Source organism: Delphinapterus leucas, unplaced genomic scaffold (genome assembly GCF_059928025.1).
Source record: "Delphinapterus leucas isolate spDelLeu-1000000601 "Yukka" unplaced genomic scaffold, BTC_Dleu_Yukka2 spDelLeu_asBTCV2_sq25, whole genome shotgun sequence".
Lineage (NCBI taxonomy): Eukaryota > Metazoa > Chordata > Mammalia > Artiodactyla > Monodontidae > Delphinapterus > Delphinapterus leucas.
This window is the reverse complement of record NW_028322234.1, coordinates 9,049,634-9,070,828: the sequence shown is the minus strand read 5'-3', so window position 1 is coordinate 9,070,828 and position 21,195 is coordinate 9,049,634. Positions and strand designations below refer to the sequence as shown.

Genomic DNA, 21,195 nt, shown 5'->3' with positions numbered 1-21,195 from the left:
TTTCCTTTATAAGACTGTTTATCATTTCACTTATTCATTCCTCTGCTAGTGACCATGTAGGTGGTTTCAAAGTTTTTCTTCTGTGATCATATTTGGATCTCTGTATTTGAATTTCTTTCCTCATGTTCTAAAATATCTTACCCTGAATACATGTTTGTCACCCTAAAGACATTTTCCATGCGTTACCTTCTGTTTTATCATTGCCCTTTGGGGGCAGAATTAACACCTTACCCAAAATGGGATCAGATGTCAACACTGATGTTCTCAAGTGCATCAAAAGAAAGATGTTGGACTTCCCTGGTGGTGCAGTGGTTAAGAATCCGCCTGCCAATGCAGGGGACATGGGTTCAAGCCCTGGTCCAGGAAGATCCCACATGTCACGGAGCAACTAAGCCCATGTGCTACAACAACTGAGACTGCGCTCTAGAGCCTGCGAGCCACAACTACTGAGCCTGCATGCCACAACTACTGAAGCCCGCACACCTAGAGCCCGTGCTCCGCAACAAGAGAAGCCACTGCAAGGAGCAGCCCGCTCACCTCAAAGAAGACTAGCCCCGTTTGCTGCAACTAGAGAAAGCCTGTGTGCCGCAATGAAGACCCAATGCAGCCAAAAATAAATAAATTTATTTAAAAAAATAGAAAGATGCTTATTACTCAAAGGTACTTTCTAAGGAGAGTCGGGCAAGGGTAAGCTACTTCAGGTGCCTTGTGTAAAGAATGGCTTGGCTATTTAATGTGTGTATAAGTGGAGGCTGCAGGTTTTCAAGTTTTGACCCTCCCACCTGCTGACACAAAAAGAAAAGGAGCAGGTGTCACCCTTCCTAACTTAGTTATGCACTGTAGGCCAGACGGGTGAGCAGATACCCGAAGCCTTAAGAGTCAGATATCAAAAATGAGGTCAGTTCTTTCACTCCTTAAGTTTACAGACTGAATGTTGCCACATCTCATTGAAATGAATTTGAATATTACTTGAAAAGCCATGTGACACAAGCAACATAATTAAGATGATGAAGCTTCGAAATAACATTGGAATCCTGTCATCCCCGGGTATTTTGAGGGATCCAGGAAAGTGTGTCAGTATGGTTCTGGAATTCTGTTCAAATATTTCAATAACGTTGTTGTTGTTTATTTTAATTTGCTGTCTCATTTGTGTTACTGGTGGAACCTTGCCAGTGTATTCCACCCACATGCAGCAAGCAGCCCTCCTAGGGGAACAGAACTCTCCCTCCCTGGCTCATAAATAGTGCAAAGCCAAGTGGTCATCAGCTACCATGTCCACTAGAGAGTTGTTCTTCATGGAAAACACCTGAGGCATTAGCTGACTACTACAGGTATTTTGAAAGTTTTTGACATTTCTTGATTGGCATTAATGATATGTTTGTTGAATGACATTATGTGTGCCCAGGTCAGTGCCAGGGGCTCCAACAACAATGAGTCTGTGATTGTAAACTGTAGGAAAAGAGCACATTTGTGTTGGATGGGCCAGAGGGGTTTGAAGGAGGGTACCCCAAATGAAATACTGACATGTAGGTTACCCAGTCTATGGATGATGTTAGGAGGAAGAACTGGGAGTGGGATATACATGTGGTGGCCAGGATCTACTATGACAATAAACCAAAGACCTGTAGGAGTGACCAGAAATGTCACTGACAGAATGTCTAGTATAGAAAGGCTCTACTCGTAAGATAACAGTAAGCCTGATGACCAGAACAAAGTAACTGGCCCCAAAGACTGTGGATTAAATCTGAATAATGCCCTGAACAGCAGGAAGACCTATGTATAGAAGAAAGCAAGCTTTAAGTAAGCCATTAGAACATCCTATGAGGGTTGTAGACTGGGGTCCTGAGACTGCCACTGAACGCCTTTTTCAACAGCCTGGTTTTTCAGAATTGAGTGGATATCAATAATTTCTACTGTGTATCGGTGAGTGATTGCATTTTGGTTTCAGAAGGGTTATGTGTGATAGGATACGTAATTTTTGTATATAAGTATCTACCAAGTTTAGAGCATAGCAAGTAGCCAGTAGAGGGGGTGAAGGGCCCTACAAAGTCTGTTTGCCATCAGCTGTAGGGACCCCTTCCTTGGTCAGGAAACTATGTCTATTGAGTTTATTACCAATGGTGTGTTTGTTCACATCAGATGCCTTGGTCAGTCACTAAGGCAGCCATGGCAGAGAAGCGATGTCCCATGAATATTGCCTAACATTGAGGTTAGAGGCCTCTAAGTGGTTACGGATTGCGGGGGCTCACAGGACCAAGGTTAATACCATCAGATCCCAGGTGAGAGTGTGCCCAGAAGTCAATTTATCGCTCTGAACACAGCCTCTGCAGACTAAGGTTTAATATATGCACAGAGTAAGGACTGTCATTGATTTGAACTTGGATATTGTGAGGTGTTACTCTCAGACTTCTTAATGCCAAAGGGGGTAACTTTGGATAAGGAGCTGTGATTGGTGCTTGAGGCACCTAGATCATTGGCAGTGGCCAAAGGATCTGTAACAATGTACAGATGAGTTCCATTCTTGGCTGGGGAATTCTCTATTGCTAGCACGATTGCCTGGAATTTGACTAATCCATCTAATGCTTGGGTCCAATCTCTCATCTCAGATGGCCTGTTTGATTTAGGGACAGAACACAGCATCTCTGCAGTGGACCCCATCAGGTGTGGTGGCAGCACACTGTATATAAAGTATGTGGACTCCCTGGTCTCTCCTGGGATCCCAAGTGACTCCTCAAGTGGCCATGTGTCCAGAAAGAAGTGACCTACTCTAGAACAAAAGACATTAACTGGGGGGGAACACAGTTCCTTCAGCAAGTGGGATGTGACAGAGGGGCCAATTTTTGCTTTATGCTGCAAGTACCAATGCCTTTTTAACGAGGAAGACCCTGGTTAGCAAAACTGAGGGGTCCTACATTCATGACCCAAGGCAAAATGGGAAATTGGCTGTGGAGGCTCAACTCTGGCCATGGGAGGGCCTCCATTTACAGAACAACTCTGTCAGCTGCCAGCAGAGCTGTTCTAATTGTGTGCAGTTAACAGCTGAGGAGAATAGTTTCTGGTACAAGAATGCCCTGGATAACTTGTGTCCACCATGGGTGGTTTAGAGACACCTGGATGCATAAACAGAGGCTGCTAAAGCCTTTATGGTAAATGGGTGTGGGGAGGGAGACAATAATGGAGTAACTGTTACGTAGACAAATTCCAGAGTGTATGATTCCCCATTCAAACTCAGTAAAAATTGAAGTACTGTGTGAACAAGCAAGCAAACATATTTTACAAATATGAGACAGCCAGGATTACTGTGGCCGATGGAATGTGCCCATAACATAGGTTCTGCCAACTGTTTCTATTACCCTCTCAACTCACAGTCACTGGTGTTGCCTCAGGAAATTTTCCAGAGTGGGATATACATGGATTTCTAAAGATGTTTCCACATAAGCAGGCACAGAGTAGGCTTGAGAGCTGGAAATAGTCTACAGATGGTGATGGGAGGAAATGATGTGATTTATACAAACGAGGATGTCTCCAGGTAGATCCCACCTGGGATACACCATTAGGTTTCAGAACCACAGTATTCCTGATATGAGAAAGGAGCTTATTCTCACATGGAAACAATGGGTCAAGGCAGACACTACCCAGTGCAGCAGAGAAACAAACCCCCATGTTGACCTCTTTGGCTGCACCCTTCTGAATGTCATGGTGAATCAGGAAAACATACTCACTAGCACTATTAATGGCATAAGGTGTTTCCTATACAAATTAGACATTATAAAGATATAAGCTACAGAAGGTGGTAATCAGACAATACTCCCAATGATGAAACATGAATTACTTTCCAAGTGGACATGAGGCCTTACAGAAAAATTCAAACTCTGATGGATTTTGATGTGGAACTAGTCAAGACATCAGGGGAAAACTAGACTTCTAATAAAATGGAAATCAAATATTTGTTGGTGGTGTTGGAGATACTCTTAACTACAGGGGCACAGAATCTGGGAAATAAGCTGCAAGACATTGTCCTCAAACCTCCTATTCATCTGTCTCTCTCCCAGTGTGGTGGCTCCAAAATCTGAATAATACCCTCTTTGCATCTGCCTTTCAATCCAACTCAGGTAATGCAACTGATGACTTCTAACACAGAGTCACAAAGGAGATGAATTCTGGTAAATCTAGCTCCTAACATTACTCACAGGCAATGTATCTCCAACTCTATAGATTTTTTGTCCTATCACAAGTCTCTCTTCTTTTTTTTAAATTTAATTTTATTTGTTTATTTTTGGCTTGGTTGGGTCTTCGTTGCTGCGCACAGGCTTTCTCTAGTTGCAGCAAGCAGGGGCTACTCTTCGTTGTGGTGCGCGGGCTTCTCATTGTGGTGGCTTCTCTTGTTGCAGAGCATGGGCTCTAGGTGTGTGGGCTTCAGTAGTTGCAGCACATGGGCCCAGTAGTTGTGACTCACGGGCTCTAGCACGCAGGCTTAGTAGTTGTGGCGCACAGGCTTAGTTGCTACACAGCATATGGGATCTTCCCGGACCAGGGATTGAACCCATGTCCCCTGCATTGGCAGGCGGATTCTCAACCACTGCGCCACTAGGGAAGCCCCCTCCCCTTATTTTCAGTATTTATTTATTCATTTGGCTGTGCCGGGTCTTAGTTGCAGCACACGGGACCTAGTTCCCTGACCAGGGATTGAACCCGGGCCCTCTTCATTGGGAGCACAGAGTCTTAACCATTGGACCACCAGGAAAGTCCCATATGTCTCTCTTCTTAATTCAAATTCTATTCATCAACTACCAGTCAGAAGGAAAGACAGAAAGCAAAGAGGAAAATCATAATTTACGTAAAAGTATACTCTTTGACAACCTTTCCATACATAAAAATTTATTCCAAGTCTTTAATAGAATGGAAAACTGAAAAAGGCTCCTATACCCACCACCCCCCAAAAAGGATCTTTCTCAGTAAAAAAGGTGTAATATATATAATAGATTAGGGGTATACAGGAACTGCGACCCAAGGCCAGTAGAAAAATCCCAACAAATACCAAACTGCCATTTTCAATGACCCTTTAACAGAGAATGAACAGAATATTATAAAAATTTAAGCCTACCTGCATATTAGAAATACATTTTAATTCATCCATGGATCCAACAGACTTCAAAACAGAAAGAGAAAAAAAACATCTGATTAAACTCAAAATCACTACTTTTAAACCTTATGTACTATTGTTGAAAGACAACTTACAGAACTCACATTAATATTTATTTTTGAAATTCGTAGAGATCCTATGTCCAAGGATACACTTTAAGAAAGATCCTTGCTAAACACAGCATATTTAAAAACTTTTAAAACAACTCTTTCATACTGAAGGTTTTCTGGAACGTTAGGCATGGATTACTTTCCATCAAGTTATCTCATGTTACATTTATACCTCTTCATAGGAGTTTTCACGTCTAAGGATGTGGGCCAACTGAAGTGTTTCCCAAGCTGTTTACAAACAAGAGGTTTTACCTAGTGAACCTTTTCATGCCTTCGTAAATTACTGTGATAAAAGAAGGCTTTCCCACATTCTTCACATTTATATGGTTTCTCTCCAGTGTGCTGTCTCATGTGCCGTCGAATGCTTGACAGAGAAATGTAGGCTTTCCCACATTCCTGACATTGATAGGGTTTCTCTCCAGTGTGAGTTCTTTCATGCACTTGAACATAGGTGGAACTGAACGTTTTCCCACATATTTTACATTCATAGGGGTTTTCTCCAATGTGGGTTCTTGCATGATTTCGAAGAGAACTGTGAGTACTAAATGCTTTAGAACATGTTTTACACACATACCGTTTTTCTCTAGTGTGAATCTTTTCATGTCTTTGAGAAGAACTGGTAAAAAACAATGCTTTCCCATATTCCTTACATTCATAGGGTTTTTCTCCAGTGTGATTTCTTTCATGATTTTGTAAACCTTTTTGAGAACTAAAACTTAAACCACATTGTTTACATTGATAGGGTTTCTCTCCAGTGTGACTCCATTCATGGATTTTAAGAGAACTGGGATTAATGAACACTTTCTCACATTCTTTACATTTATAAGGTCCATCTCTAGTGTGTGTTATCATGTGATATTGGAAGGTTTTGTACCATGTATAGGTTTTCCCACATATTTTACACTCATAGGGTTTTTCTCCAGTATGGGTTCTTTCATGCATTTGGAAACCTTTTTGAGAACTAAAACTTTTACCACATTGTTTACATTGATAGGGTTTCTCCCCAGTGTGACTCTTTCCATGTATTTTTAGAGAACTAGGATTAAGGAATACTTTCTCACACTCTTCACATTTATAAGGTCCATCTCTAGTATGTGTTATCATGTGATATTGGAAGGTTTTGTGCCAGGTGTAGGCTTTCCCACATTCCTTATACTCATAGGGCTTTTCACCAGTGTGGGTTCTTGCATGATTTCGAAGAGAAGTGGCACTACTCAATGCTTTAGAACATGTTTTACACACATACGGTTTCTCTCCAGTGTGGTGCCATTTGTATATTCGGAAGGAACTGAAATAACTGAAGCCTTTACCACACTGCTTACATTCATAGGGTTTCTCTCCTCCGTGACTCCTTTCATGTGCTCGAAAGGTTTGTTTACATTGAAAGGCTTTTCCACACTGTTTACACTGGTAAGGTTTCTCTCCAGTGTGACTCCTTTCATGGGTTCGAAGAGAACTGTGGTATCTGTAGGCTTTCTCACAGTGTTTACGTTGATAGGGTTTCTCTCCTGTGTGAATTCTTTCATGTGTTTGAATGCTTTCATGGCAACTAAAGGCTTTTCCACACTGTTTACATTCATAGGGTTTCTCTCCACTGTGAGTTCTTCCATGTACTCGTAAGGAACAGTAATAACTGAAGGCTTTGCCACATTGTTTACATTGATAGGGTTTCTCCTCAGTGTGACTCCTTTCATGTATTTTAAGAGAACTGGGATTAACAAATACCTTCTCACATTCTTTACATTTATAAGGTCCATCTCCACTGTGTGTTATCATGTGTTTTTGAAAGGTTATGAGCCATGTGAAGGCTTTCCCACATGCCTTACACTTATAGGGTTTTTCTTCAGTATGAGTTCTTTCATGTTTTCGAAGACAACTGAGAGTACTCAATGCTTTAGAACATATTTTACATTCATACAGTTTCTCTCCAGTGTGACTTCTTTTGTGCATTAGGAAGGAAGTGAAATGATTAAAGGCTTTACCACAGTGCTTACATTTATATAGCTTGTCACCATATTTTTTGAAACTTTCCCGGTTCACGTTCAATGTGACATTTCATGTGTCTAGTAAGGGATGAACGATCCATGAAGACTTTTCCACATGCACTGCATTCACATGGTTTTAGTCCAGTAGTTTTCTTCTTCAGATTGAGAGATGGAATAAGGCTGAAATGTTCTCCACAGGAACTACTGTCTTTACGTTCAAAGAGTCTCTCTACCATAGGACTTCTGGGAAAAATGAAAAGCACATTTCTAATGATTTCTTTATTGATCTTATATTTCTTGTATTTATTATGATTTATAGGAATAGTATAGGTTTTCCACCTTGTGTGAATTGTTAGAAATTGAATATACTGAATGTATTGCAATGGGACTTCACCCTTCCTACTATTAAAAGTGATATTCAAATATAGGGTTTATTAATAATATTTGCAAGTGATCTATTTTGCAAACACCTAACATTTATGTCACATTTAAGAAAATGTTTTTGGTAGAAATTTTCTAAGGAGAACTAAATTTGAAGAAGGGGCTATTTGTTTTGTTTGCTTGTTTTAAAAATTTCATAATTTACCAGGATTCTCACTTGAGACAATGCTTTGTATTGTGAGTGTGACTTACCTTAGGTTTCCCCCCGGTTTTTATACTGATCTCCAATGTCATGATATTCCCATTTTTTTCCTAAAATGCAGACCCAGAAAAATTATTCCAAAATATTAGAAATTAATAAGAATTATTTGATTCTATGTCCATTGTTTAGGGTGACCAAGCCCAGCCGATGTCCCAATATCCTCCCTTCCCCAATTCCACATCTTAGAACAATGTCAAGTAGCACAAAGCATTTGTTCTCTAATTGACTAGGTGAAAGAACGTCACCATCCTTACCTACTGAGGCCAGGTTCCAGAAGATTTCCTGCATCACATCTCTGTAGAGTTTCTTTTGTGAAGGATCCAGCAAAGCCCACTCCTCCAGGGTGAAGTTCACAACCACATCCTCAATAGCCAATGAGTCCTAAAACACCCAAAATATGTGTACAGTAAGATGCATGAGACTGACAGCACTAGGCATCTATATTCCATTTATAGTAAGGTTACTTATGAACCTGTTGTTTCCAAAGAGTTATTCTATGGCTTGATCATGAGAAAAACTTATTCTCTCCATGCTTCCTCGTAAATTTAATGGCATCATGAATGCACGGAAATTATTTACACATTATTTCTGTGATCACATGATAACTTATACCTCATTAATGGCAGAGCCCAGAGATTGCTGGGAAACGACAGAAATGCTATACAAGTGAAACAAATATCATTTTAAAGACATTGATTTCGTGTGACAAAATTCTTTCATCTTCTCCCTTATTTTTTTTTTACATCTTTATTAGAGTATAATTGCTTTACAATGGTGTGTTAGTTTCTGCTTTATAACAAAGTGAATCAGTTATATATATACATATGTTCCCATATCTCTTCCCTCTTGTGTCTCCTTCCCTCCCACCCTCCTTATCCCACCCCTCCAGGCAGTCACAAAGCACCGAGCTGATCTCTTTGTGCTATGCGGCTGCTTCCCACTAGCTATCTACCTTACGTTTGGTAGTGTATATATGTCCATGCCTCTCTCTTGCTTTGTCACAGCTTACCCTTCCCCCTCCCCATATCCTCAAGTCCATTCTCTAGTAGGTCTGTGTCTTTATTCCTGTCTTACCCCTAGGTTCTTCATGACATTTTTTTCCCTTAAATTCCATATATATGTGTTAGCATACGGTATTTGTCTTTCTGTTTCTAACTTACTTCACTCTGTATGACAGACTCTAGGTCTATCCACATCATTACAAATAGCTCAATTTCGTTTCTTTTTATGGCTGAGTAATATTCCATTGTATATATGTGCCACATCTTCTTTATCCATTCATCCAATGATGGACACTTAGGTTGTTTCCATCTCCAGGCTATTGTAAATAGAGCTGCAATGAACATTTTGGTACATGACTCTTTTTGAATTATGGTTTTCTCAGGGTATATGCCCAGTAGTGGGATTGCTGGGTCATATGGTAGTTCTATTTGTAGTTTTTTAAGGAACCTCCATACTGTTCTCCATAGTGGCTGTACCAATTCACATTCTCACCAGCAGTGCAAGAATGTTCCCTTTTCTCCACACCCTCTCCAGCATTTATTGTTTCTAGATTTTTTGATGATGGCCATTCTGACTGGTGTGAGATGATATCTCATTGTAGTTTTGATTTGCATTTCTCTAATGAATAATGATGTTGAGCATCCTTTCATGTGTTTGTTGGCAGTCTGTATATCTTCTTTGGAGAAATGTCTATTTAGGTCTTCTGCCCATTTTTGGATTGGTTGTTTGTTTTTTTGTTATTGAGCTGCATGAGCTGCTTATAAATTTTGGAGATTAATCCTTTGTCAGTTGCTTCATTTGCAAATATTTTCTCCCATTCTGAGGGCTGTCTTTTGTTCTTGTTTATGGTTTCCTTTGCTGTGCAAAAGCTTTGAAGTTTCATTAGGTCCCATTTGTTTATTTTTGTTTTTATTTCCATTTCTCTAGGAGGTGGGTCAAAAAGGATCTTGCTGTGATTTATGTCATAGAGTGTTCTGCCTATGTTTTCCTCTAAGAGTTTGATAGTTTCTGGCCTTACATTTAGGTCTTTAATCCATGTTGAGCTTATTTTTGTGTATGGTGTTAGGGAGTGATCTAATCTCATACTCATCTTCTCCCTTATTATCCACCATTTGTAGCACTCCATGAAGTAGAGGGTTAAATCTGCATGAGTTTTCAATGAATGGGTCTCCTGAGGAGAACTGGAAGCTTTTCCTCCTAGTCCTATCACCAAACATGAGAGTCCAGGGGGCCTGTAGAAATCAAACTTTTACCAAAGCCCAGCTGGGCCCACTGTTCCAAAGTCCTCCAGCCCTTTAGAAGTAATTAGATGCACCTGACTGAATGTAAATCTTCTTGTGGGGAAGCACTGTTTTTAAGTTGTGTAATAATGATCACAGACTGTGTTCTTCCCTTCTCTCTATGTATAATTTCATGCAGCTAGAAAGTTATTCTAAACTTAGAGCTCAGACCTGAGGAAAAAGGAATAACAACTTAGACCGCAAAATCCCTCCACTCATGTGCCTCAGGGATTGTTCCAGCCAAACTGTAGAATACATACGGAGATAATAGCCAGAATAGCTCCTTCTGATCAAACCCTGTTCCCTTGAGGAAAAGGTTAAGAGCTACAAATTGTGAGTGAGTTCACTCAAGTTCATATGGGTTGATGGTGAATTTGTCCATGATTATAAAATATGTAAAGGTTTCATCAGTGGTTTCCTCCAAAACAACATAAGGTCTCCATTCTGCAATTGCAGGACCTAATGTTTCCTGAGCAGCCACGCTAGCTGCTGCCTGGCCAACTTACACTCTGGAATTTATGAACCTAAAAGTTGTGATTTTCAATCTTACTAGAAGAGAATGAAAACATTTGAAAGTCTTCCTAGAGCCATGAGACAAATGACTTCAAAAGACAAACTGGTGTCTCTGGAACTGGGAAAGAGAAAATAAAGACGTTTTAAAATATGCCACAAATATTCTGTTCTTGAGCACTGTACTGAAAAAAAATGTTTCACCAGAGTGTAATGTAAAGACAAAAGGAACAAAACAGATAGAACACGCTATCCATAAATCCTAGCATAACTTTTTCTAACAGAAGATTAAAAACACACATAATGAAAATAACTGAAGGAAAAGAGAGACAAAAAGAAACAGCAGATGTAAGTAACAATCACTGAGATTTTTCTAAAATTAATGATAGACAATAACTGTAGATCCATGAATCTCAGTGAACACTAAACATGAAAACACCTAAAAAGAAGACTAAAGTATATCATACTCTAACTAGAGAAAAATCAAATGCAAAAAGAACATATTTTAAGAAGCCAGAGGGGGAAACAGACCTCAGGTATAGAGAAATTAGAATTAAACTTGACACCTTTTCAGAAAACAAACAAGCAAGAACAGAGTGGATTGAAATGCTTAAAGTTCTGAAATTAAAACCACTCTAAGAATACTACATCAAGGACAATTATCCTTAAAAAACAAGGAAGAACTGAGGACTTTCTGAGACAAAAATTGAGGGAATTTGTCATTACTACATCTACTTTGAAACAAGTGTTCAAAATTCATAAGAAAGAATACAAATGATGACGGTGGATTAGGAGGGGAATAAATAAACATCTTTAATATTATCATATATAACAGATAAGACTTTGTGTAAAATAATATTAACAACAATGACACTGGTAATGAAAGCCTTGTGGATAAGTAAGGTAAGACAGGAGGGAATTGAGAATAGTGTGGTATGAGATACCTGTACAACCAATGAAGAGGTATAGTATTACTTGACAGAAGACGTAGGCTAATTCTAAATATATACTGAAAACTCAAGGGCAACCACCAAAAAAATTTTTTTAAATGTGTAACTGATAGGCTAAGAGAGGATTAAAATGGAGAATCAGGTAAAATGCTCAGTTAAAGCCAGAGAAGGTAGAAAAAAGGGGGAAGGCAAATGAAAGAAAGAACAAAGGCAACAAATAGAAACAGGAGAATGTGCGGTAGATATTAATCCAACTGTATTAATCACCATTTCAATCATCAATGGTCTCAATACAAGTGAAAGACAAATACAGTAATATCAGATTTTTAAAACTGTAATTATATGTTGTCTACAAAAAACCCATTTTAAATATGGAGACACAGGTAGATGAAAGGTAAAGGGATGGAGAAAAATGCACTATGCCAAAACTAATAAAAAAAAAAGCTGGCATTGGTATATGAATTTCAGATAATAGAGATTTCAGCCCAAGGAAAACTCAGCGATAAAAAGGGGCTTTACATAGGGACAAAAAGGTCCATTCTCCAAGAAGGTATAACAATCCTTCATGTGTACATACATAGCAACAAAGGGGCAAAGTACTTAAGGAAAGATGTGAAGAATGCAGGGAGGAATACATGAATCCATTATTATAATTGTACATGAACACCCCCTTATCACAAGCTATAAATTTCAGCAGGCAGAAAATCAGGAAGGACAGAGTTGAACTGAACAAGCACCATGAAACAACTCAACTTAACTGTAACCTATGGAATGCTTTATGCAACAAGGGCAGAATACACATTCTTCTCAACTTTACATGGAACATTCACTAAGACAGAACACATTTGGGGATATGTAACATACCTTAACAAATCTGAAAGAAGAAAAATCATACAAACTATGCTCTTAGACCTCAAAGGCAATTAATCTAGATATCAATAACAGCAAGAGTTGGAGAACCTCTCAATACCTGGAGATTCAACAACACCCTTAGAAATAATACAGAAGATCAAAGAAGTCTCAAGAAATATAAAATGTATTTTGAACTAAATGAAATGAAAACATAATGTGTCAAAGGATGTGGGATGCAGCAGAAGTGCCTAGAGGGAAATTTATGCCATAAAACAAATACACTGGAAAAACACCAAGATGTGTAAGCAATAACGTAAAAGCATGTACCTTAGGAAACGATAAAAAGAAGAGCATGTGAAACGCAAAGTAAACAGAATAAAAGAAATAATAAAAATTAGAAAAAAAGTAAGGTAACTGTGGGATATCGATGGAGAAAAAAAATTTTTAACTCTTGTTCTTTTTTTTTAAAAAATATTTATTTATTTATTTGGCTGCACCCAGTCTTAGTTGCGGTTCATGGGGTCTTCATTGCAGCATACGGACTCTTAGCTGCCGCATGCATGTGGGATCTAGTTCCCTGACCAGGGATGGAACCCAGGCCTCCTGCATTGGGAGTGAGAAGCCTTAACCACTGGACCACCAGGGAAGTCCCTAACTCTAGTTCTTTACCAAGATTAATGACATTAATAAATATCTAGTCAAGATAACTAAGAAAATAGGGAAGAGAAAAAGTACAAATATCAGAAAGGGACAGAGGGTGAAATGAAAATGAAAAAGAATTTGATAAAATCCAACATCCATTTATGAAAACAAACTACTAACAGAGGGAACTTTCACCTCCTGAGAATGAACATCTTCATGAATCCTGTAGCTAAATCTATAACATTTGTTTGTATAACATGATTATCCCTGTGCAACATCTGAAAGAATAAACAATGAAAGAGATAGCTCCTGGAATCAATAAGAGACTGAGATTGAGGGTTAATCAGTTGTTTTCCTATAGACCCACACAAATGCATTCAACTGAACTTGGAGAAAGATGGCAAGGAAATTCAAATGAAAAGGGAAACTTTTAAACAAATAGCACTGGAAATAACGGATATCCACGTAAAACACATGCACACACACAGACACACAACAATGAATGTAGACACAGGCCTTACACATTTCACAAAAAATAACTCAAAACACATCATAGATCTCAATGTGAAATGCAAAAGTAATAAACCCCTAGAAAATAATACAGAAGGAAATGTAGGTGACTCTGGGCTTAGTGATGAATTTTGAAATATAACACCAAATGCAAGGTCTGTAAAAGAAAAAGGTATAATTTCACTTCACTGAAATGAAAACATTCCTGCTCTGAGAAAGAAAAGTGTTAAGAAAATGAAAAGACAAGTCAGAGAGTAGGAGAAAATCTTTGCAAAACATTTATCTGATAAATGACTGGTATCCAACAGATGCAAAGAACTCTTAAAGCTCAACAGTAAGAAGAAAAACAACCTAATTAAAAATGGGCAAAAGATCTGAACAAACAGCTCCCCAAAGAAGATACACCAAAAAGAAATATGCTACATGAAAACATACTCCACATCAAATGTCAATGGGAAATTGAGTAAACAACAACGAGGTATCACGACACACTTATAAATGGCTATAATTCAAAATACTCAGAACGCCAAATATTGGTGAAGATGGGAAGATAATCCTCAGTCATTGCTGAGGTGGAAGGAAATTGGTACCCTAACAATGAAAGACAGGAGCTTTCTTTCAAAAAATATACTCTTATTATGTATAGTAAGATTCAGCAATTACACTCCTTGCTATTTGTCCAAATGAATTGAAATCTTATGTTCACAGAAAACCTGTATACAAAAATGTGTAGAGGTTTTATTCATAATTGGCAAGAGTTAGAGTTAAGCAAGATATACTTCAAGAGTCTAATAAATAAATGATCAGTGCAATGAAATACTCTTTGGTGATAAAAAGAAATGAGGTATCAAGCTTTGAAAATACATGGAGGAAGCTTAAAAGTATATTGCTAAGTGAAAGAAGCCAATCTAACAAGGTTATATACTGTATGGTGCCAAGTATATGAGGTTCTGGAAAAAACAAAAGCATGAGACCATAAAAATATCTTTGGCTGTGAAGATTTTTGGCTTTTGTTTTAAAGGATTTGAGGGTTAGAGAAAGAGATGAATCAACAGGTTGAGCACAGAGTATTTTTATGTAAGTAAAATTACACTACATGTGCATAAATGATGGACACATATTGTGTATTTGTCAAATCCATACATTACATAACACAATACAAAAGTCCACACTAATACAACCTGTGCACTTTTAATGCATCAGTATTGGTTCAGCAATTCTAACAAATGTAGCAGTCCTACAAGATTTAAAAAACAGTGAATACTGTACGGATGGAGAAGGGTTGTGTGAGAACTCTATAATTTCTGTTCAATTCTTCTCTAAACCTAAAACCGATCTAAAAACGCTGAAGTCTACACCAAAAGAAGAAGAAGACGATGACAGATCTGTACAGCTCACCCCTGAGGACTTTCTGGTTTTTCCTTAGGTGTGGTGAACCATGGGTGTGCTTATCTACCAAGGCTGTCCCAATTGAGGGATGAAGGGCAGCAACTCTCCACGGAGTTCCAATACACCCTGACAATATCTCAGGGTGTACTGTCATCCTTAGTCTATGCACTTCCCCAGACCTGTGCATTCAGTTAATCCCAAGCAACTACCCAGGGAGAGAAGGTGTTGGAGACAATGGCTCCTCCACCACCACAGCATGTTTCAAAGGACTGTTGAAAGAAATGTCATCTCTCCACCGGGAGGCATAAGCCAGAGGGCCAAGGTTTAGCTCCATCATATAACAAGTAGGTGTGAGTAGTCAGTCTGAACTGACTGGGATGCTCTTTCCAGTACCAAAGCCATAACAGGCACCTCAGTGGAGCCCTCTATTTTTAAGACATCCCAGTACATGGAGACAATTACAGCTTTAATGGCATATTAAGATGGGACCTGGTCAGTCCCTTGCATCAGAAGCCTATGGACAACTTAAGGCCCTCCTCCAGAGAGCCTCCCATCACTGCCAGTGGGGTTAGAGGCCTCCTCATGACACTGATTGCTTTATAGAATTTAAGGAACTCACTTATGTTGGGTTTGAACTAATCTCTTTGCTGTGCCAAACTGAGACAGTGGGTGTTGTCCATCATAACCCAGAGGGTAAGGAGCCTTGTAATAGATGAAGGGGCAACAGCCTCTTAAAAGTTATTTAAAAAGTTTTGGTGAGCCTTCTGGAATCTCACCACCTACTAGCTGCTTTTCCCTGTCTCTTTTCTTTCACTTTCTTTGAAGAAACTGCTCTCTAAGTAGTGACTGTCTTTTGGGCTCACCTCATTCACAGGGTAATCATCCTCCTACTCCCCCAGTCCTCCCCTCAACACTAATGTCTGGGCAAACCCAGCCTCAGTCACGCCTTCACTCTAAACACAGATAGGTTCCAGCTCAGACATCAACCCAGGACCACTGGAAGGAGGGCCCCATTCTCATATTCCTGCTCCCAAGGTACAAGGGATTAACAGAAACTGCCAACTCGGAGTTCTAAGTGTATACAACCCAGGCTTGGTGGGGTCAACAATGCAATACAGGGCAGCACAGCGCACAGGAGGAGACCCCAGCAAACAGCAGCTCACAGGGCAGGAGCCTCCAGGCTTTCTTATCAGCCCGTCCAGGTAAGAAGCACTAGGGGAAAAGGGAGGGGTGAGGCTTAACTTTCAGTAGTCAAACATCAAATATGCGGATCCCAAGTAATCATTCCAAGAACAAAAACTGTAAGGAAAACAGGCATTCGCACTGGATTGTTTGTGTATAAAGAAACGCTAAAAGGATGATGAAGTAGTAATCAAAACTAGTTATCTGAGGGTGGCTGGAGTTAACAGTGGAAGAGTGTAGGAGGATATGCGGGCAGGGAGTCCTGAGATACTTTCCTCCCTTAGGAGTTTTCTACAATGGAAACTACTGCAAGATCTGATTCTTTAAACAGTAATGGATATAAACTTGTAATCCATAAAAAATGAAAACCTCCTTTCAAACTAAAAGGACAAGCAAGGGACATTATAGTTGGTCCCTCCACTATAGTAAACAGAATGGTCCCTTAATGACCCTCCCCGTGGTCAACGCACAATCTGGAAGAGACACGGGGCTGCGGGTGCAGAGTTGCCCAGAGAGGCTCCGGGGTCGGGCTGAAGACGCCACCCGCATGGACCGGGTCCCGGCTGCCGGCTCAGCCCCCACGCTGCAAATCGGAGGGGACTGAGGTCCGCGCGGCGCTCCCGGTGGATTCGGGTCCGCAGACTCCGGAGTTGACCGCGAAGAGGCCGGTTCCGGACGCTTCCGACCAGTCCCTCCGCCCGGTCTCCGCTCCCCGGGGCAGCACACTCACCATTGCGAGGTTTCCTAGGTCTTCCTGCGTCCTTCCCTCGACTCCAACCACCAGAGCAGGTCAGAGCGGAACAGAAGAGACGGAAGCTCTACCAGAGACCCTGAAGGGTAAGTAAGCCGCCAGCCCAACGCGGTGGGAAGAACCGACGTCCACGCCGGTGCGCCGCGTCGCCCCGCCCACTCGCCTCACCGGCCTCCTGATTGGACAGGTCCCAGTGCCCCACCCCCTCATGCCTGTGTGACAGCCTGGGAGAGGAAGCCTGAGTCAGCGGAAGCACTTTCCGCGGTTGGGATGGGACCTGTCCCCGCCTGGCACTTTTGGTTTGTGACAGAAATTTTTCCTGCCCCGGGATTGTCTCTGCTGTCTTTCGCAGCTCCTCGTGCACTGGGATTCCTGACTCAATTTTAAGACGGAGCAAGTACAGATAAGAGGATGGCTCAGGCCTGCCCTGCCTGGAACAAGGTTTTATGTCCTCCAGGGCTCAAGGGCTTGGTGTAAGGCTGGCTGTATGGCCATTCATGGAGCTGTGCTTCTTGTTAAGAAACGCAGACATTTAAATGTGAACTCACCATCTGTAGTAAAGGGCCGGCTCCATTTTCATCTTTGGTCCTTGACAGCGCTGAACCTTCCACCCATCCCTGCCCCATCCCCACTCATTAAGTACTTAAGGTACCTAATCCCAGCGCACTTGGCTCTGGTAGGAGGTCTGAATCAGTCAGCTGGGTGCCAGGACAAATCTCAGTCAAACCACAGGCTGTGAGGTGTGTGCATTAACTTCTCAGGCGTACATTTTACACTGGAAGGAAATTTATTTTAAATCAGTGTTCCCTGTGTGCCTAGAAAACCTTGAAATGTCAACAGCTATAATATATATATATATATATATATAAGGCAATTGTATTCCTATTTCCACTGACAGAAGAAAAACTATAAATTGTACTTAAAATTGGAATGCACCTAGAAACTCTTCCTGCCCCCCATCTTTATTGAAATATAACTAATAAAATTGCATCTAAAGATTAAAACATAATGATTCTGATACTTACACTGTATTGTATAATAGATATTTGCTGAGAGTGGACCTTAAGCATACTCACCATGCAAACAAAAATAAAGGTGACTAACTGAGGTGATGGATGTGTTTAACCTGGAAAGTCTTATATTCCCAAGAGATTGAACTGCAAACTCCTTTACATTGAAAAATACTTCATGCATTGATTTATTTGAACAGCTTTATGGAGACATAGTGCACATACTTTAGAAGGCATCTATTAAGTGTACATTTTAATGGTTTCAGTATATTTGCAGATACACACAATTATCACAATTTTTGAGGATTTTTGTTACTTCAAAAAGAAACTCTTCTGCCCTTTAGCTATCACTGCTAATCTTCTTATCCTCCTATTCCAATCCCCCAGCCTAGAAAACCACTACTCTACTTTCTATTTCCATATTCTGCTCTTTCATATTAAAAGAATTATATATGGCCTTTTGAAGGACTTCATTCACTCAGCATAATTTCTTCAAGAGACAATTATGCGTGAATATTGCCTTCGTTTTATGTCAGAATAATATTCTACTGATTGGATAAAACATGTTGTGTTTATCTATTCACCTGTTAATTGACATTTGGATGTTTCTCCCTTTTGCTCACTATGAATCACATTACTACAAAATTCATATATAAGTTTTGATCAAATATGTGTTTTCATTTTCTTGAGAATGTACCTAGGTGGGATTGATGGGTCATATGATAATTCTAGGTTTAATATTTAAGGATCTCCCAGACCTTTATCCAGAGCAGCTTTGCCATTTTATCTTCATTCCACCCCATATGAGAGTTCAAATTTCTCCATGTATCCTCGATAAAACTTATTGCCTCACTTTTTAATTTTAGCCATCCTAATTGTTGTCAAGTGGAATCTCACTGTGGTTTTGATTTGCATGTCCTTGATGACTAATGATATCCAGAATCTTTTCATATGCCCTTGAACATTTGTGTAGTTTACTTGGAAAAATGTGTATTCAGATCCTTTGTCATATTTAAATTGAATTATTTGATTTTTATAAATTGTTATGTCTAGATATTTTCATTACAAGTTCCTTTTCAGATATAAGATTGGCAAAATTTTCTTCCATTCTGTGGGTTGTGTTTTCACTCTCTTGCCCTGAAAATTTTACTTATAATTGTAGTAATATACACATACCATAAAATGTACATGTTCACCACTTTTAAGTGTATAGTTCAGTACTATGTAATACACTGCCATTGTGAAACCAATCTCCAGACAATTTTCATCTTCCACAAACATGTTGAGATAAACAAATAGACTGCCAGTTATTTCTCCAGCAAAATATGGGTTTATCCAGGACGAGCAAAGAATTGTAATTTGGGATCTGCAACCTTGGCATGCGAGATCCCTGGAGCAAGGAGACGACTCTTTTAAAGAAGGGAAAAGGATGTTGGGAGGGCTATCGTAAACAAAGAATGATCTGAGCAACTGAGGGTTCAAAGTACAGTGGCTTTTCATTGGCTAAGTTATGACAGTTTCTCACTGGCCAAGATCTTGAGGCAAGAAGAAAAAGCCCTCCTTCTTTCTGTTGGGCTCAGCTATCCTCATAGGGTGTGATAGCTTCCCTTCTGGTCTCCTATTTAATTTAGGTTTCTGTTTATTAATTTTTTACATCCGTAAGACAACAAGTCCTCATTCTCCCATTGCCCAGCCCCTGGCAAAAACTATTCTACTTTTTGTCTCTAGGAATTCAACAACTCTAGGTACCTCATAGCAATGAAACCACACAGTGCCATTTCAACAGTGTTAAATATTCTGATCCAAGAAATTAGGATGTTTTCACATTCATCTTACATTCATTTATTTATGTTAACCATGCTTTGTAGTTTTCTGAGTATTCATCTTGTATTCCTTTTGCTAAATTTATTCCTAATTATTTTATTCCTTTTCATCTTATTAGAAGTGCATGTCTTAGCTTCATTATATCATTCCAAGTGTATAGAAATACACTAAAAATAATTATTATATTTTGATCTTGTATATTATCACTCTGCTGAACTCAATAATGAGCTCTAATACGTTAAAAAAATTCTTTAGTCTTTTCTGAATAGACGATATCTCATCTGGAAATGGAAATAGTTTTTCATCTTCCTAACCAATCTTTAAGCATTTTATTGCCTTTTCTTGTATAATAGTTTTGGCTAAAATCTCTAGTACATTCTCAAATAGAAGTGGCAAGACCAGATATCCTTGTTTTGTTCCATATCTTCAGATGAAAGCATCCAATCTTTCATCATTAAAAATATTAGCTTTGGGTTTTCCACAGATGTTCATTATGAGGGTAAGAAATTTCTTTCTATTCTGAGTGTTTTAATCATGGTGTATATCACTACAACCTTCCCTTTTACTACTCCTTATGCTGCATACAACTGTCCTTGTATATTTCTCTCCTGGTTTTTACTTAATACTAAACACCATGGAAAATATTTAATTTCTTCTGCTCTTTAATAAAAATTGAAGTTGTTACTTTTATTTTCCAGGTTTCCAGAAAATGTGCTGGAAGTCTAAGCATATGGAAATGAAACCTGTGAACAGCAAAATGTGCTGTGGGCTTTGTGGATCATCGAAACGAGAGGCGTCCTGCTTAAAGGAAAAAACATTAAAAATTTCCCATATCTCCTTTTATACTCAATTATGATATTACATGAAATGACACAAATCACCAAAACTTATAGGCCTCACTTGAGTCATAAAGGAGATATTAAAAATATTACATAGTATACTAAACAGTAAATTTATATATTATAACTGAGGTACTGCTTGGTATCTCAGGAAATACATCAGTGTTTAGATAACAAGTAGGAAAGGCAAAAGCTGTTCCAAAGGACCAGGAGCTGGCCTGTATTCTTTGTAAGGCCAAGTCTTTTCCTGTTGAAAAGAAAAATGTCACACACCTCCTTCATCAAGGCACTCAGTGGCCATGAAGGACCAAGACATTTATATGGATATTTTGTAACACTATCTCTAAAAATGGTAAAAGATAAAAGTTCCAAATCATAAAAATGACCAGTACTTTCCTTTTCTTACTAATATGACTGACTGGAATGTCTTATGAAAAAACTTTCGCTCTAATTCTCGTTTTTACCTTCTAGAAAACAACAATTATGATCACCAATGAGAGAAAAGTTTACCTCCTCACAGCATTCAATACAGAAAAACATCTTGCTTGGTTAAATAGCAATCATATCCTCTAA

The 21,195-nt window shown here is 39.3% G+C and overlaps 1 protein-coding gene across 1 annotated transcript; it reads right to left on the bottom strand.

Annotated features, from left to right (window-relative positions):
- Nucleotides 1-1,262: 1,262 nt before the first annotated feature.
- On the bottom strand, nt 1,263-8,184 carry LOC111166650 (uncharacterized). The gene is given in 4 exon segments (XM_089905349.1): nt 1,263-7,272; nt 7,274-7,481; nt 7,872-7,931; nt 8,136-8,184. Coding segments are annotated over 2 exon segments (1,968 nt in total). The 5' UTR covers nt 7,475-7,481; nt 7,872-7,931; nt 8,136-8,184; the 3' UTR covers nt 1,263-5,505.
- Between the last annotated feature and the right edge of the window lie 13,011 nt (nt 8,185-21,195).